This window comes from Sebastes umbrosus, chromosome 2, assembly GCF_015220745.1.
Source record: "Sebastes umbrosus isolate fSebUmb1 chromosome 2, fSebUmb1.pri, whole genome shotgun sequence".
In the NCBI taxonomy this organism is placed as follows: domain Eukaryota; kingdom Metazoa; phylum Chordata; class Actinopteri; order Perciformes; family Sebastidae; genus Sebastes; species Sebastes umbrosus.
In genome coordinates, this window is record NC_051270.1 from 270,001 (window position 1) to 289,008 (window position 19,008).

General features: G+C 42.4%; 1 protein-coding gene across 5 annotated transcripts in view; it reads left to right on the plus strand.

The window, feature by feature from the left end:
* Positions 1-18,420, plus strand: part of LOC119481472 (vacuolar protein sorting-associated protein 13C-like) — a 23,373-nt gene extending 4,953 nt beyond the window's left edge. Inside the window, exons 4-28 of one of the 5 annotated variants that reach the window (XM_037758433.1) lie at positions 1,254-1,349; positions 5,913-6,014; positions 7,628-7,690; positions 8,116-8,190; positions 9,455-9,564; positions 9,703-9,762; positions 10,144-10,203; positions 11,146-11,226; positions 11,897-11,954; positions 12,174-12,301; positions 12,390-12,496; positions 12,774-12,948; positions 13,577-13,639; positions 14,035-14,179; positions 14,432-14,532; positions 14,831-14,973; positions 15,385-15,577; positions 15,705-15,819; positions 16,391-16,527; positions 16,752-16,878; positions 16,984-17,101; positions 17,205-17,337; positions 17,688-17,760; positions 18,026-18,126; positions 18,238-18,420. In XM_037758433.1, the coding sequence (XP_037614361.1) occupies positions 1,254-1,349; positions 5,913-6,014; positions 7,628-7,690; positions 8,116-8,190; positions 9,455-9,564; positions 9,703-9,762; positions 10,144-10,203; positions 11,146-11,226; positions 11,897-11,954; positions 12,174-12,301; positions 12,390-12,496; positions 12,774-12,948; positions 13,577-13,639; positions 14,035-14,179; positions 14,432-14,532; positions 14,831-14,973; positions 15,385-15,577; positions 15,705-15,819; positions 16,391-16,527; positions 16,752-16,878; positions 16,984-17,101; positions 17,205-17,337; positions 17,688-17,760; positions 18,026-18,126; positions 18,238-18,402 (2,729 nt within the window). In that variant the 3' untranslated portion in view covers positions 18,403-18,420. Of the gene's footprint in view, positions 1-1,253; positions 1,350-3,273; positions 3,307-5,912; positions 6,015-7,627; positions 7,691-8,115; positions 8,191-9,454; positions 9,565-9,702; positions 9,763-10,143; positions 10,204-11,145; positions 11,227-11,896; positions 11,955-12,173; positions 12,302-12,389; positions 12,497-12,773; positions 12,949-13,576; positions 13,640-14,034; positions 14,180-14,431; positions 14,533-14,830; positions 14,974-15,384; positions 15,578-15,704; positions 15,820-16,390; positions 16,528-16,751; positions 16,879-16,983; positions 17,102-17,204; positions 17,338-17,687; positions 17,761-18,025; positions 18,127-18,237 lie in introns of all 5 variants that reach the window. The other 4 variants (XM_037758467.1, XM_037758447.1, XM_037758439.1 and 1 more) reach the window with 4 other exon arrangements.
* The last annotated feature ends 588 nt before the right edge of the window (positions 18,421-19,008 follow it).

The window sequence follows — 19,008 nt, forward strand, 5'->3', positions numbered from 1 at the left end:
ATAATAGTGATATAATATATAATAATGTGATATAATATATAATATTATATAATATATAAAATGTGATATAATAATGTGATATAAAATATATTATGGTGTGATATGATATATATTATAATAGTGACATAATATATAATAATGTGATATAAAATATATAATAATGTGATATAAAATATATAATAATGTGATATAATATATAATAATGTTATATAATATATAATAATGTGATATAATATATAATATAATAGTGATATAATATATAATAATGTGATATAATATATAATATTATATAATATATAAAATGTGATATAATAATGTGATATAAAATATATTATGGTGTGATATGATATATATTATAATAGTGACATAATATATAATAATGTGATATAAAATATATAATAATGTGATATAAAATATATAATAATGTGATATAATATATAATAATGTGATATAATATATACTATAATAGTGACATTATATATAATAATGTGATATAATATATATTATAATGGTGTGACATAATATATAATAATGTGATATAATATATAATATAATAGTGACATTATATATAATAATGTGATATAATATATATTATAGTAATGTGACATAATATATAATAATGTGATATAATATATAATATAATAGTGACATTATATATAATAATGTGATATAATATATAATATAATAGTGACATTATATATAATAATGTGATATATTATATAATATATTAATGTGACATAATATATGATATGATAATTTGATGTAATATATAATATAATCATTTAATATAATATAATAATGTGAAAATGTCCATGACAGTTTTTCCTCGCCAAAATGTAGTGTAAGTTTGGAGCGTGGATTCATCAGGTTTTATAGTTTACTATGACACCAGTATCTTCACTCTAGCTTTAGAACTGAGCCGCTACAACCTAAAAATCACAAGTTGAGGTAAATAAATTAGTGGCGTTAAAAGGAACTTGCGTTAACACGTCATTATGGCGTTAACTTAAACAGCCTTCATAATATAATATAATATATAATATAATATATATATAATATAATCTGGGGCCATGAAGTGCTTTAAAGGTAAATCAGCCCTAAATCAAAGTTTCAGTCAGTAAGGGAGGAAGAGGACAGACATTACTGGACAAGACGGAGCTTCGTGTCCACGTGCATCAAATCCCAAAACTGATGATAAAGTGATAAAGTGATGTAATAAACAGCTGGCGGGGACTTCCTGTTTGTGTTTCCAGGGAAGCTGACGTTGAAGATTCCCTGGAAGAATCTCTACAACGATGCCGTGGTCGCCACGTTGGACGGTCTGTACCTGCTGGTCGTCCCCGGAGCCAGTAAGTGAAACCGTCCCGTACATGTCCGTCCGTCCGTCACGTCTCCGGACGGACGGCAGACTCTACTGATATTAACGCATCAGGTTCAGTATTTAATGAATTAATGACAGAGCTCCGTCTGCTGACAGCGTGTCTCCATCACCACACGTCTCTGTCAGGAAACGCTTCATTTAGTAATCAGGTGATAATTAACAAGTAAGTTTCTTTGGAATTACTGACAAATTACCCCCAATATTTACCTCAAAACTTATAGAAAATTACTTTATTATAAACATTATTTAATAATTATATTCCGCTATAGCTGGTAATTTATTTAATACATTTCCAGGCCGCAAAACATGTGATCATTGTGATGAAGGTAACTCAGTTTATAGTATATAAGTCTAATGCAGTGAGGGACAAAGAGACAATGTACTACGGAGTATTAGGACCACATTGAGGGAAAAAACATCTGAGATTTACACAATAAAGTCACAACTTTACGAGAAAAAAAGTCGTAACTTTACGGGAATAAAGTCATAACTTTAAAAGAAAAAAAGTCGTAATATTACGAGAAAAAAGTCGTAACTTTACGAGAAAAAAAGTCGTATCTTTACGAGAAAAAAGTTGTATCTTTATGAGAAAAAAGTCGTAACTTTACGAGAAAAAAAGTCGTATCTTTACGAGAAAAAAGTTGTATCTTTATGAGAAAAAAGTCGTAACTTTACGAGAAAAAAGTCGTAACTTTACGAGAAAAGTCGTAACTTTACGAGAAAAAAGTCATAACTTTACGAGAAAAAAAGTTGTAATATTACGAGAAAAAAAGTCGTAATATAACGAGAAAAAAAGTCGTAACTTTACGAGAATAAAGTCGTAACTTTGCGAGAAAAAGTCGTAACTTTACGAGAAAAAAGTCGTAATATTACGAGAAAAAAAGTCGTAATATAACGAGAAAAAAAGTCGTAACTTTACGAGAATAAAGTCATAACTTTACGAGAAAAAAGTCGTAACTGCGAGAAAAAGTCGTAACTTTACGAGAAAAAAAGTCGTAATATAACGAGAAAAAAAGTCGCAATATTACGAGAATAAAGTCGTAACTTAACGAGAAAAAAAGAAAATAGCACGGAAAATTACTACTTTATAATATTATGACTTTATTCTCTAAATCTCAAATTATTTTTTTCCTCAAAGTGGCCCTAATACTCCGTCGTACCGTCGTACCATAGACCTACAACAATGATAAATGAAAATGAAAATGTAGACAAAGAACAGTTATTCATTTCCATGTATAAACTCCTCAGGGAGCCTCTGGAGAGGAGCTGAAGAGAGTTGACTCCTGAGTTACACAATAAGTCACACAGTGGTGATCAGAAGTGTCTGATGAAGAGCAGCCGCTCCTCAGCCTCAGGGCCCTATTTTAACCATTAGATGCTATTTTAGCATCTAATGGTTAAATCATGTTTATAATAACGTCATTTCTGATAAATGTTGAGGTAAACATTGGGGGTAATTTCATATTGATAACCTGCTAATTATCACCTGATTACCATGAAGTTTGCGGAGCTGTTAAATGAAGCGTTATCACAGAGTTTCTTCTACAGGATATGTTTCCAAAGGAACCCACATTTCTTCAACATCACACAAAGAATTGATCAGGAGGCTCTGCAGAGAGGGCTCCGTGTCCGTCAAACATGGACACAGCTGTCCACCCGTCCATTGTCCTCTGTTTATCCTCACGTTAGGAATGTTTGCTCTGATCACAGGAACTGTTCTGTTCATCCAGGTTTTATAAAGATTTATAATAGTGAGACTGATTCCAGTAACCTGGAGAACGGAGCCAGCTGATTGGCTCGTCTTATCAGCTGACAGTGACATTATTTATGACGGAGGAGTGTGTGTTGTGTGTGTGTGTGTGTGTGTGTGTGTGTGTGTGTGTGTGTTCCAGCTGGATCTCAGTTGATAACGTGTCCATATAACGGTAAGACGCCGAGGTTCAGAGGTGGTGGTTCAGGTTCATGTCCGATCCGGTCTCTGTGCTTCCTGTCGGGGCTGCACGACCTCTACATCATAATAATAATAATAATAATAATAATAATAAGCCCTCTTTGCTGGAGAGCTTTTACTGTGAACGTGTTAGATGGCAGATGGATCAGTGAAACCACGTCGTGCAGCCCCGCGGTCAGCTCTCTCTCTCCTCTACCTCTCCTTCTCTGGAACCTTCTGTATTTCAGAGCTGTGATGGTTTCATGTAGACGTAGCTGGTTTCTAATCTGGGATTAGAAGTGTACTGGTTGCTTCAGTCTTATTCTGGGATGTTCTGGGAGGATCTACTGGTATCAGAGTGTCGGTGAGATGGTGCTTCATGAAACGACCCGTCTGACTCGTGACTTCAGTTGGACTTTGACTCAAAATGACTTGATATCCCCCCCGAGCTCAAAGGTTAGAACGGTTATAAAAAGTCTGCAAAGGATTTTCATTTCCCTGTTTACAGATACATGTGTGTTGGTTTTTACGATCTTGAAATAGATGTTTTAATGCCAGCAATAATGCTTTTATTGTTGTGAGAGGAGTAATACACAGTCAGAGTACTACTAGTACTACTACTGCAGTATAGTTACTGCCAATGTTACATATATATATATATATATATATATATATACGTATCCGTATCCGTCAACCAAAATAAACCACAGCGAGCCGAAATGGGAATTTTTTCGGATTTATGTCAGCCTTTTCCTCTGAAGAAAGGCTGACATAAATCCGAAAAAATTCCTGTTTCCATTCCATTTTTCACTTTTTATGGATTTTCTTTTTTTGTTATTTACATTTTTCAGATATTTTATCGGATTTCTTTTGGACATATGTCAGACTTTTTTTCTGCCTTTCTTTGGCCCACTTTTGTACATTTTTACAACATTCGTCAGATTTTTTTTTTGGTATTTTCTCAGACATTTTTAGGAAAGTTTTTCTGAATTAGTTTTGGATATATGTCGGCCTTTCTTCAGCCTTTTTCAGACATATTTTCGGACATTTTCAGACATTTTTTCCGACATCTTTAGGAAATCTTTAGAACATTTTTGGGAATTTTCTTTAGGACCAAAAGAACAAAGTCTAAAACGTTGGAGTGTCGTCGTGGATACGACCTGCACCCTCACATGTTAAATCCAGCGTGGTAAACACTACACATCCAGTAAAGGATGGAAACACTTTGGGTTTCACACATTGACAGGAAAAGCAGAGCTAGACAGAGCAGAGCTAAAGCTGCATGCTAACTTCTAAAAAAGGACAAAATATGTCAGAAAATAAGTCAAAACGAGGGCTGAAAAAAAGCCAAAATATGTCTGGAAATTATTTTTAAAAAGTCTGAAATATGCCCGATATAAGGCCAATAAGAGACCAAAATACGTTCGAGCAAAAGTCCGAAATATGGCAGAAAAAAAGTCAGAAAAAGTTAGCAGGAAACGTTATGGTATGGCGGTAACGCTATGGTATGGCGGTAACGCTATGGTATGGTGGTAACGTTATGGTATGGCGGTAACGCTATGGTATGGTGGTAACGTTATGGTATGGCGGTAACGCTATGGTATGGTGGTAACGTTATGGTATGGCGGTAACGCTATGGTATGGCGGTAACGCTATGGTATGGTGGTAACGTTATGGTATGGCGGTAACGCTATGGTATGGCGGTAACGCTATGGTATGGTGGTAACGTTATGGTATGGCGGTAACGCTATGGTATGGCGGTAACGCTATGGTATGGTGGTAACGTTATGGTATGGCGGTAACGCTATGGTATGGCGGTAACGTTATGGTATGGCGGTAACGCTATGGTATGGCGGTAACGTTATGGTATGGCGGTAACGTTGCGGTGGAGCCGGCCGTCGCTCTCGCTTTTCAAAATAAGGTGTTAACAAAGGGAACTGTATATACAAAATACATCTATGGAAATAAGATTGATGGATTATATTCATCAGAAGTATAAAACATTATAAATTAAAAAGAGAATCCCACTAATCTGTGAGGGAAATGTCTTTATTCTTTGATTTCTGGGTTGCTGGATAATCAATAATTCCTGCCAATGATCCTGATAGATTTGACTTCAGGACGTCTCTGACTACATACATGCTGAGAATCAAACATTTTACTGGATTCATTTAGAGGTTTAACAAAGTAAAAGTCCCTAGAAGTGGATGATGATTCATCTGGTTCTCTTCATGGTCTAGAGTTAAACAAGTTAACAGAAATGAATCTGCGCTGACGTGTTATTATGGCGTTAACTTTGACAGCCCTGATATACACAGTATATGATATATATATACAGGTGTTTACTGTACCTGGAGCTCCTTAGTTTTGCTGATGTTGAGATGGAGGCTGTTGTCCTGGCAACAAGATGACCTCCTCTCTGTAGGCCGTCTCATCGCTGGCGTTAGCATTAGCATCAGGGCTAACCACTTACCACTGACAGGTGTGAATAACCGGTGTTGTTCCGGTTCTGCCGACGGTGGCTGGACGCGGCGTCATCGTCAGCAGCAGGTCGGCGGAACAGAAACTCTTTTTGATTGATTTGTATTTCTTTTGTCGTAGCGATAAAGTACGATGCGGCGAAAGAGGAGCGCTACCAGCAGGAGACCAAGCAGAAGGAGCTGCAACGCATCGAGGAGGCGCTACAGATGGCTGCATGCAGAGGTGAGACAGGCTGACCTCTGACCTCTGACTCACCTGGTTTCTGTTCTTCAGCCTCCTCTCTGCTCTCTGCTGCTGATTTGAAGCTTTCTGCTGATTTTCTCTCGTGTAAACTCTGAAAGTGTTTTTTTCTAACGTCGGTGTTAACCTGGTTCGTAGTAAAGTACGACTGATAGCTGGATGTTATATTATATTTTCAGAGTGTAGTTCTGTCTACTGTCTCCTGTCTTGTTCTGTCTCTGTTCAGCAATGACGTTATACGGAAGCCCTGAAAGGCAAGAGAGAATTTATTCTATTTTCCTAGTGATCCATTTTCTAAGTCTGATCTAAATTATTTTCTCTCCTGTGTTTATGACTTAAGAACAGGTGAAAAAAAAAGCCAGGATAATATTTCTAAGTTCCTTTTTTTCTGTGAAACGGTTGGAAAAAAGGTCAGGCTGATATTTCTGTAAGTTACACGGGCAGATTTTTCTTAGTTACTGTTTTATTTTTGCCTCTTTGTGAAAACAGGTGAAATAAAATTGATCTAACTCACTTTTTCTCTTTGCCTTTTGAGTGAAAACAGATGGAAGAAATTGTTTTTTTTTTTATTTAGGCTGATGGGTGCAACCAGTATGCCAGTATACTTTGTGTTTAGAGTGCATGGAGAAATTAAAACTCACCTGGAAGAAACCTGCATTACTTAGAATGTGAGGTAGTGGTGCCCTCTGGTGGTCAAAATAAGTATTACAACAACAAACACTTCAAAAATCAGCCTAACATTTTTTTTCACCTGTTTTCACAAAAAGGCAAAAATAAAACAGCAACTAAGAAAAATCTAATTAATTTTGTTTCCACTTGTTTCCACACAGGAAAAAAAAAAAACTTACAAGAATGATCCTGGCAAAACATTTTTTTACATTAAGATCACCAGAAAAAAACTTTCTCGCTTGCCTTTCAGGGCTTCCGTACTTTCGAGACACAGCGGCACAAATGACTTCAGTGGAAGTGGTCAGAAACAAAATGAAACTCACCTGACGCGTCGTCGTCTCTCTCTGTAACAGTCACCAAGAGGTGCTTTGGTCGAAGTAAACTGTGATGTCACCGTGTTTAATGAGGAAAGCTGGCAGAAGGAGTCATCAGTCACACTGCGCGTGTCCTAAAGCCTGTGGTGTTAAGGCACAGGCTGAGCCGAGTTATTAAAAAAAATCCCGAAGCCGGATGAATTGTTCATTGTGCCGCACCTCACCCCTCCAAAACATTTCATTCAAATCCATCACGGACCTTTGGAGTAATCCTCCAAACGGACAAACCAACGCCGGTTAAAACATGACCTCCTTCCTAGACCTTCGGCCTTGGTGGAGATAATAAATGAATGAATGAAAGAATGAGTGAGTGAATGAATGAGTGAACGAAAGAATGAACGAACGAAAGAATGAATGAGTGAACGAACGAACGAACGAACGAAAGAATTAATGAATGAGTGAGTGAGTGAGTGAACGAACGAACGAACGAACAAACGAGTGAATGAATGAGTGAGTGAGTGAATGAATGAATGAATGAACGAACGAGTGAGTGAGTGAATGAATGAAGAACTAACATGCTGTCTGTGCTGTTCATGCTGCGTTTGCTGTCAGCGTCTCAAACTGGAGATCTGCTGTTCGGCCTGGAGAGTGTTGTTTACCGGGAGCCTCACAACGGTAACACACACACACACACACACACTGTAACACACACACACCCACGCACACACACACACACACACACACACACACACACACACACACACACACACACACACACACACACACACTCAGTCAACACAGTGTTGAAGTTGAACCCTTCAGGTTTATCTTCTGCTAACAGTTCCTCTCAGAGCTGGAACAGTCCAGAAGCAAAGGGATGAAGCTCTGCTGCTTGTTGAACAACAGCCGCTAGATGACACCGCGGCAGCGCTGCCGCCATTTTGGACTGAAACCCCCACAGAGTCTGATTTATGTGGAGCTGTTCTCCCCGTGTGTCACCCTGTTAAACATGTTCGTTAAACCTGCTTCCTGCTTCCTCTCTCTGCGTTTTCGGGCTTTTCTGTCACTAACTGCCGTCTCTGTCTTTAACGCTGCCAAAGTCCCCAAAGGAAGTAAGAAACATAAAAACCCTAAAAAAGGTTTGAAGAAGCTGAAACGGCACGACAACAGAGCAGGTAAGGTCCTTACCTTCACCCTGTCACACCTGCTGGACTGACTCCGACTGACTGTTACATCACTCTACAGCTCCGACTGACCGTTACATCACTCTACAGCTCAGACTGACCGTTACATCACTCTACAGCTCCGACTGACCGTTACATCACTCTACAGCTCAGACTGACCGGTTACATCACTCTACAGCTCAGACTGACCGTTACATCACTCTACAGCTCAGACTGACCGTTTACATCACTCTACAGCTCACGACTGACCGTTACATCACTCTACAGCTCAGACTGACCGTTACATCACTCTACAGCTCAGACTGACCGTTACATCACTCTACAGCTCAGACTGACCGTTACATCACTCTACAGCTCAGACTGACTGTTACATCACTCTACAGCTCAGACTGACTGTTACATCACTCTACAGCTCAGACTGACTGTTACATCACTCTACAGCTCAGACTGACCGTTACATCACTCTACAGCTCAGACTGACCGTTACATCACTCTACAGCTCAGACTGACCGTTACATCACTCTACAGCTCAGACTGACTGTTACATCACTCTACAGCTCAGACTGACTGTTACATCACTCTACAGCTCAGACTGACTGTTACATCACTCTACAGCTCCGACTGAGGAACACTTTATACAGATATTATGATAATATCTATATATAATATATAATGATAATAATTATTATTATTATAATTATGATTATTATTATTATATTATTATCATTATTATATAATGATAATAATAATTATATAATAATCATAATAATTATTATTATTATGATTATTATAGTAAATATATTTAAATCCAATTTAATTTATTTAAAAAATAAAACTAAATCTAACATCCACACGTTAGTTTCACATCAGTCTGTGGATGCATAGTCTGATCAGGTCTGACAGACCTCCTGGTCTCAGGTATCAGGTCTCAGGACTCAGGTCTCAGGACTCAGGACTCAGGTCTCAGGACTCAGGTATCAGGTCTCAGGACTCAGGGATCAGGTCTCAGGACTCAGGTATCAGGTCTCAGGACTCAGGGATCAGGTCTCAGGACTCAGGTCTCAGGTCTCAGGACTCAGGACTCAGGTCTCAGGACTCAGGTATCAGGTCTCAGGACTCAGGGATCAGGTCTCAGGACTCAGGTATCAGGTCTCAGGACTCAGGGATCAGGTCTCAGGACTCAGGTCTCAGGTCTCAGGACTCAGGGATCAGGACTCAGGACTCAGGTCTCTTCATAGCCCCGTGTGTCTTCCAGAAAAGCCTCAGGAGGAGAAGAAGGACTCGTTTGCGGAGAAACTGGCGACTCAGGTGATCAAAAACCTGCAGGTGAAGATCAGCAGCATCCACCTGCGCTACGAGGACGACGTGAGTACTGGTCCAGGTCCAGGTCCAGGTCCAGGTCCAGGTTCTGGTTCTAGTCTAGGTTGAGGTTGAGGTTCTGTGTTTTTGACAGTCAGCTGTTCAGTGTGATGTCATTGACGGACAGGTGACGTTCTGTTTCAGCTGTCAGACCCACAGCGCCCCCTCTCTGTGGGAGTCACCCTGTCAGAGCTCAGCCTGCAGGTAACACACACACACACACACACACACTCTCACACACACACCACACACGCACGCACGCACACACACACACACACACACACACACACTCTCACACACACACACACACTCACGCACGCACACACACACACACACACACACACACACACTCTCACACACGCACGCACACACACACACACACACACTCTCACACACACACACGCACGCACGCACGCACACACACTCTCTCACACACACACACACACACACACACACACACACACACACACACACTCACTCACTCACTCACTCACTCACTCTCTCTCTCTCTCTCACACACTCACACACACTCACTCACCTGTCTCAGGTGTGATGGACTCGTTAATGTTGTTGTTTATCTTTCAGACCACCGATGAAAACTGGAAGTCTTGCATCCTGAACGAAGCAGCAAAGATCATCTATAAGGTGACGGACGCTCTGCTCGCTCTCAAACTGTGTTTCTGCTGCAGTAAATTAACTCGTCATGTGAACTACAAACTTGATTCTCATAGTCAGAGTAGAAGTTTAGAGACGAAACCTGGTGCCCTTTTGACAACAGCCGCTAGATGGCGCTGCGGTAGCGCTGCCGCCATTTTGGACTGAGGACATCACTGAGCCTGTGTCCATGGATGTATAAAGAGACGTCTGTAAATCAGAGGATATAAATCAACTTCTCAGCGAAGATACTTAAAAAGCCCTCATTTAAATCATTATCTTCTTTTTTTGACTTTTTAAAAAAAAAAGATTTAACAATTTTCTGACATTTTTTTAAACTTTTTTTCTGACTTTTTTGACTTTTTAATGACATTTCTTTGAAACTTATTTTTGTACATTTTTCGGACTTTTTGTAAACTATTTTTTGGACATATCTTGAAACTTTTTTTCGAACTTTTTTTTCACACTTTTTCTGACATTTTAAAAACTTTTTCTGGACATTTTTCAAGAACTTTGTATGTTTTTTCTGACATTTTTTTACAACTTTTTTTCAGACATTTTTCAGACGTTTCTTTAAAATGAATGAATCAATTCCCAGTAGGAACACTTAAAAATCCCTCATTTAAATCATGATGTCCTAAAAGTATTAAAATGAGCTAACAGTTGAATGTTCGTGTCACAGCCTTCTGTAATCTGATTGGTCCGTGTCACAGTGTTCTGTAATCTGATTGGTCCGTGTCACAGCCTTCTGTAATCTGATTGGTCCGTGTCACAGTGTTCTGTAATCTGATTGGTCCGTGTCACAGTGGGTTTGATGAAGCGATGGAGAAACAGTCAGCCTGTGTGACTGTTGTTTTCTATCGTTTTAATGTGTTTCTGTGTTTATTTGCGTGTGTGTGTGTGTTTGTGTGTTTGTGTGTGTGTGTGTGTCAGCTCGGCCGTCTGGACTGTCTCTGCGCCTACTGGAACGTCAACAGTCCCATCTTTTACAAAGGATCATGGGAAGACATCGTGGTGAGTTGATGCCGCCTTGTCTTGTTTTATGTATATATATATATACAGTATGAATACCTGTATGTATGTATGTATGTATATATATATATATATATATATATATACATACATACAGTCGGCTCCCTCCACATGAATAAGTGTTTATGCTTTTATTAATATTAAACATGGTGTTGTTGTGTTTTATACGTCATCATGTTTAGATGATGTTTTTAGGGTTTGATGACATGTTTATGACATCACTTCCTGTCAGACTGTCAGTTGATGAAATGTTTAATCCAGTTCTTCATCACATTCACTGTTTCTGTTTTTATTCTCTCTACTGCAACTAATGATCCTCTTCCTCCTCTTCTTCCTCCTCCTCCTCCTGCTCCTCCTCTTCTTCCTCCCCCTCTTCCTCCTCCTCCTCCTCCTCTTCCTCCTCCTCCTCTTCCTCTTCCTTTTCCTCCTCCTTCTCTTCCTCCTCCTCCTCCTCCTCCTCCTCCTCCTCTTCTTGCTCCTCCTCCTCCTCCTCTTCCTCCTCCTCCTCCTCTTCCTCCTCCTCCTCTTCCTCTTCCTTTTCCTCCTCCTTCTCTTCCTCCTCCTCCTCCTCCTCCTCCTCCTCCTCCTCCTCCTCTTCTTGCTCCTCCTCCTCCTCCTCCTCCTCCTCCTCCTCTTCCTCTTCCTCCTCCAGAATCAGTTGAAGTGTGGGATCAGCAGTAAAGATCAGGAGCTTCCTCACTATCAGTACAGTGAGTTCATCATCACATAATATAATATAATATAATATAATATAAAACAATATAAAATAAAATACTATAATATAATTTAATGTAATGTAATGTAATATATGACCGTAGTGTAAAACTGCACATAGATACATTAAATGATGTATTGATTATCAGCTGGGTGTTTTATCAATATCAGCTCATCCTCTTCACTGATTGGTCGCTCACGTTGTTTGTTTGTAGTTTTCAAGCCGATCTTCGCTTCGGCTAAAATGTGCATCAACCCGAACGCCGAGCTGGAGCTGAAGACGCCGAAAGCAAACCTCCACCTGGAGGTCCAGAACATCGCCATAGAGATGACCAAACCACAGGTAACACCACGGGAGACACACACTGTAGTTCTCTGGTGCTCGCCTGGAGTCCTGTCCAGGTGTGTTGACGTGTTGTGCTCCTCTGCAGTACCTGACCATGGTGGAGCTGCTGGAGTCCATCGACTGCATGGTGAAGAACGCCCCCTACAGGAAGTTCAGGCCGGAGGCCCCCGTCCACCGCAACGCCAAACTCTGGTCAGTTCAACACAAACCTCGACGTGAGAGAGGACACAGAGTTAATCTGACTGTCCTGTTAGCGCCTGACGGCGGCGCTGGAGGAATGAACACGGTGTCATTAATATCTGGCAGTAATAAAACGGGAACTTCTAATTGTATTTATTTATTTATTAAATAAATATTAAGAGTTGTAAAACATGGTGGTAAAAACAGGTAACAACATGGCCAGATGTGTAGAACCTGTGTTTGACCTCTAACAGTTTTGGGGTGCGTTTGTTTTCTGTACCTGTACCAGGTGGCGGTACGGCTTCAACAGCATTCTGGAGGTCCACATCAGACGCTTCAGTCGCATGTGGACCTGGTCCAGCATCAGACGGCACCGAGAGAACCTGAAGGCCTACAAGGCCGCCTACAAGGCCAAACTGCTGAGCCAGAGCAAGCCGAGCCAGGACAACGATCGACACATCCAGGTGCTGTAACGCTTCGCTGAAGAGTTGCTGTGTAGCTGGTTGCACCAACAATAAATTCAAAAAGCACTGATCTCTGATCTGTTCCCCTGCCATGTCCTAAAAAAGAAATCTGAAAAATGTACCAAAAATTTTCGAAAAAAAATAACCAAAAAAAGTCTGACAAATGTCTGAACATTTTTTTAAAAAACTGTCAAAAAACGTTTCCAATTTTTTTCGAAAAAATGTCGAAAAAATTCTGAAAATTGTCTGAAAAGTAAGTAAATAGTAATAATAGTATGCATATTTATAATATACATACTATGACATAACAATAGAAGCATATAGAATAAAGAAACTGGTTAACGAGGCGTTCTCTCTGACATCTGAGGCTCAAACCGTACGTGAATATTCAGTCAGAGTGCTGAACGGCTAAATGATGCTGCTGACGGTGACTAGCACGGCCAGCTAACGTTAGCTTGAGTTATACAGTCACACATTAACGTTACAGCAGCATCAGACTAAACCTCAGCCTACAGATCAAACTCAGTCTAATATTCCAGATGAAGAGAGGACCCGGGTTGTAAAGGAGCTGATGGTTCTGACCTCAGATCAGTGTTAGAGATGACTGACGGTCCGTTTGTCTCACCAGGATCTGGAGAAAGTTCTGGACGTCTTCAACATCACGTTAACCCGCCAGCAGGCCCACATGGAGGTAAACACCGCCTCTGACCAGACGACACTTTCATTACAGAACATTAACACAACATGACCCTCCTCTTCCTCTTCCTCCTCCTCACTCCTCTTCCTCATCCTCCTCCTCTTCCTCCTCTTCCTCCTCCTCTTCCTCCTCACTCCTCCTCTTCCTCCTCACTCCTCCTCCCCTTCCTCCTCCGCCTCCTCCTCTTCCTCCTCCTCCTCATCCTCCTCCTCTTCTTCCTCCTCTTCCTCTTCCTCACTCCTCCTCCTCTTCTTCCTCCTCCTCCTCCTCCTCTCTCCTCTCTCCTCCTTCTCTTCCTCCTCCTCCTCCTCTTCCTCCTCCTCCTCCTCCTCCTCCTCCTCCTCTTCCTCCTCCTCCTCCTCCTCCTCATCCTCCTCTTCGTCCTCCAGGTGATCAGGTCTGGACAGAAGGTGGTGGGGAAGAAGGCGGCGGGGGGTCAGAAGCAGGGAGGAGGAGGAGGTTTCTTCAGCAGCTTGTTCGGTAGAAAGGCCAAGAAGGAGGAGCAGGAGCCGGAGGAGATCAAGGAGATGGAGAGTAAGTGGAAACAACCAACGAGACCCATCAGGTTAACGACTTCATCACCACTTTATCCGGATATACATGTGTGTCGTCTGCATATAGTCATAAATCTCTGGATGTCTATAGATAACTATCCTTCAGTAGAGTCAGTCAGAAAGAGAGTCGGACTTAAAGTGAAAGTAGTTAGTTACACTCCACCGCTGCTTTAAGGTGTTGGACGTCCCATGTAGCCGTGGACTGAGGACACGTGTCTCCTCTGGTGTTCAGGTTCGGGGTTAGACGAGCTCATGACGGCCGAGGAGAAAGAAAAGCTCTACACTGCGATCGGCTACAGCGGCAGCTCTCACAACCTGACTTTACCCAAACAGGTGAGAACACACCTGAACGTCTCCGCAGCACGACTCCGCCTCCTCCACCAACAGCTGGACAAACTTTACATTTTTACACAAGAAATACTAGAATCAATGGACAGTTTTACGTGAAATATGCTTCAGTTGGACTCCAGCAGGACTTTAGATGGGATAAAGTGGATTTCTGGTTTAAACAGAACCAGGACTTTCTGGGTTAAACTTGTGTGTATGTGTGTGTGTGTGTGTGTGTGTGTGTGTGTGCGTGTGCGTGCGTGCGTGCGTGCGTGCGTGCGTGCGTGCGTGCGTGTGTGTTCAGTACGTGGCGGTGGTCGTCACATTCCAGCTGTTCAGGACCTCGGTGACGGTCAGAGAGCAGCCGGACGTCCCAGAGATCCTCAAAGTCCAGATGATCGACCTCAGCACCAAAATATCTCAGAGACCTGGAGCTCAGGCCTTCAGGTGAGTGTCTACCCCCCCAGACGTAGCATAAGAACGCGGCGTAACAACGTGGTGTAACAACGCAGCGTAGCAACACAGCCTAACAACGCAGCGTAGCAACACAGCCTAACAACGCAGCGTAGCAACACAGCCTAACAACGCAGCCTAACAACGCAGCCTAACAACGTAGTGTAATCGCTACGATGATTAACCATCACTTCCATATGTAATCATGATTAATCGCAAATTAATCGTACATGTTTTATCTGTTGTAAATGAACCTTAAAGGGAGATTTGTTGAGTATTTAATCCTCTTATCAACATGGGAGTAGACACATATGCTGCTTTATGTAAATGCATGTATTTATGTATTACTGTATCTCCTCTGTAGCTCCGGGGCTCTGACCCTGCGTTGTGTCTGTCCTCCTGCAGGGTGGAGGCGGCGTTGGAGCACTGGTTTGTTACAGGTCTACAGCAGCAGAGCGAGGTACCTTCACTCATCGCCACCGTTGGAGACTCGTCCTCCTCTCTGCTCAGCTTCGTGTTCGAGTTAAACCCCGAGGAGAGCGCCGCCGACCAGCTGCTCAGAGTCCACTCTCAGCCTGTCGAGATCATCTACGACGCGGTAAACACGAACCCGCCACCTGACCTCAGATCAGATCTCTCACGTCTGGTTTTCATGTGTTTATCAGATCATCAGGGTGAGGATGTTCCTACATGTGAAATGTGTTTTCCTGCTGTTTGTCCTCCAGCTGACGGTGAACAGTATGGCCGACTTCTTCAAGACGGGGAAAGGTCTCGATCTGGAGGTCCTGACCTCGGCCACGCTCTCCAAACTGGAGGAGATCAAAGATAAAACTGCCACAGGTCAGTTTAATGAATGTATTGATCGAGTGTGGTCGCATACACAACGATAAAACAGCATTAGTTATTATTTGGCACGGTCTGAATCTGCAGTGCCTGAACGCTCCGGGGAGAAGGACTCGCCGTCTAGGCTCTCTTTGTTTTGTTCCGTTAATTGACAAATTCGGGTGATGCCATCTGGTTTCAGTTGTTCCAGTAGAGGACAGTCTGGTCTTCATCAGATCCTGGTTTCAGTTGTTCCTGTAGAGGACAGTCTGGTCCTCATCAGGACTCTGAAGGATACTGGTTTCAGTTGTTCCAGTAGAGGACAGTCTGGTCTTCATCAGATCCTGGTTTCAGTTGTTCCTGTAGAGGACAGTCTGGTCCTCATCAGGACTCTGAAGGATACTGGTTTCAGTTGTTCCAGTAGAGGACAGTCTGGTCCTCATCAGGACTCTGATGGATACTGGTTTCAGTTGTTCCAGTAGAGGACAGTCTGGTCCTCATCAGGACTCTGATGGATACTGGTTTTAGTTGTTCCTGTAGAGGACAGTCTGGTCCTCATCAGGACTCTGATGGATTCTGGTCTCTGCAGGTTTGTCTCACATCATTGAGACCAGGAAGGTCCTGGACATGAGGATTGACCTGAAGCCGTCCTACCTGCTCATACCAAAGTCTGGTTTCTACAGCGACAAGTCGGACCTCATCATCGTAGACTTCGGCAGCCTACAGGTCAGTTTGTATTTTTATTTTCGGTGATGGGTCTTATCAGAGTTTGTTTTTTTCTTTGGGCTTTACAACACATTTAAGATGAGATAGAACTTTTATTATCCCAAGGGGAACTTGTTGACTTGTTTAAGACAAGGGTCGGATGTTTTCACTGCCCAGATGTTGGCCTGCGTACACAGCTGTTTGTTCAGTTTGTTAAGTGTGGTGGAACATGTGTGTGTTTGTAGTTGAACAGTGTTGAGCAGAGTGGTTCGTCTTCATCCTCCTTCTCCTCTCTGGAGGAAATCATGGATCGAGCTTATGAGAGATACAACGTGGAGCTACGACGAGTCCAGGTGCTCTACAGCAAATCAGGTACACAAGTAATACTCTCACACACACACACACACACACATATATACAACTACACAACTGCTTGGAAGTCCATATCTCATTAAATCAGTTGTAAATGAATTCCAGGTGAGGCGTGGAAGTCAGCTAGGCTGCAGGGTTCATCAGTCCAACACATCCTCCAGCCAATGGACTTCACTGTCCAGCTGGCCAAGTGCATGGTGGAGAAGGACGCCAGGATGCCCAGGTACGAGTCTTACCTGTGGACAGGTGTCCGGTCTGTCTGCTGACTCGCCTGCTGACTGACCCGTACACGTTTTGTCACTAATCTTGGGCTGTCTGTGCTGCAGGTTCAAGGTGTCGGGGGAGCTGCCGCTGCTGCACGTTAAGATCTCAGACCAGAAGATCCACAATGTTCTGGATCTGGTCGACAGCATCCCGCTGCCCAACATGGGCTCACCCCCTTCGACCCCCACAGAGAAGGTACACTTGGTACAATCCGGTTCTACTGTGATTACGCCCACTTCTGCGTTCAGCGTTCTGTACCAAGTTGAGGGGAGGGGAGTGACGGGGTGAGGGCAGGATTATGGAAGTTTTGGGTGTGACAGGGGAAGGTTGTGGACAAACGAAAAGATTGGAAGGAGGACTTTAGGGGAGTTATGGGAGTGAAGGACAGAAGTTTGAAAGATTGAAGAGAAATGTTTTGGGAAGTTGTCGGTATGTTTAGGGAAGAGATGGGAGAAGTTTGAGGAGTGACGGGGGAAGTTGGGAATCACAGTGAGACTGCAGCTCCGGACTGATATCACCATATTTGGGCGTGTTTCCTGATGTAGGTGCTGTCCTTGGCCGAGGCCAGACCGCGAGCGCTCAGCCTTCACAACGCCCTCCTGAACACCTTGGAAACAGGTCAGTGCTGCCCGCACTCTGATTGGCTGTTTAACATTGTTAAATCATGAAAACTAATACTGAAACAAAGAATTACCAAATAGAAAATTACTTTTCATGTATTTTCATTCCACTGGTAAAGTCACGGATCTGTTTCTTACATTTAGTGATTTATGTAACAAACTGAGGGAGTAAAAACAGTCCATCTGTTTATTACTATTAAACTATTATAAATAATTATTATTATCATCATGTTATAATCTGTTTTATTGCTGCTGTGTTTTAGATTCAGATGAAGACACCAGTGAGAAGTCGACAGATGAAGATCACCAGCGCTCGGCTCTGGAGGAACTCATCGACCTTCACTTCAAGTTTGAAGTCAAAGAGGTTTGTTTGTTTCTCTGGTCTCAGGTCATGTGAACTCATCAGCCTTTATAACAGCGTGAAGTTCTATATAGTGCGTCCATGTGAGACAGTAGTGTGTGGGGGTGTGTTCAGGTGCTGTTGGAGCTGACCCGGCAGGTGGACCAGGAGAAGACCGTCCTGTCCCTCAGCGTCTGCCAGCTGGGAGCCGAAGGGAAGACGCGGAGCTTCGACATGAGTATCACTTCATACCTGCGCAGAGTCACGCTCGACTACTGTGACGTACCAGGTAACATATAGCTGACTGATGTCAACATCTTTACACCGTGATATGAACTTCTGGTCGTCCACGGGCCTGAACCTGGAGTCTTCTCTTGCTGTGGGGAGAAGGACTTGCCGTCCAGTCTATTTTGTCTTGTTCTGCTAATTGGCACTTTTAGGGATGCCGTTGTTTATTAAATGTTTGTAGTAATGTATCAACAGATAAACCCGACTTCAGTTGAACAATGTCGGCGTTCATTTAGACTCAAATCGTTGTCCACGTTGTCCACTGAGTTTGACTAACGGGATAATGGGCTAAGCCGACTAGCATGCTACAGCTGATAGACAATAACTGCTGCTCTGCCAAAACTTTCTCGGTAAGACTGGCTCGGGGGCAGAGCGGGTCGTCCTTCAATCACATGGTTGGCGGTTCGATCCCCGGCTGTCTGCAAGTATCGTTGAGCAAGACACTGAACCCCAGGTTACATCCTGGGCGCTTCACAGCAGCCCACTGCTCCTAAAGCTCAGGATGGGTTCAATGCAGAGGTCAAAGTTCATGTATGTGACGATTGAAATAAAGTTTAAAAAGTTTTTTTATTTTTTTTTGTTTAAGAATTTATTTTCCGCATGTTCGAGTAGTAGACT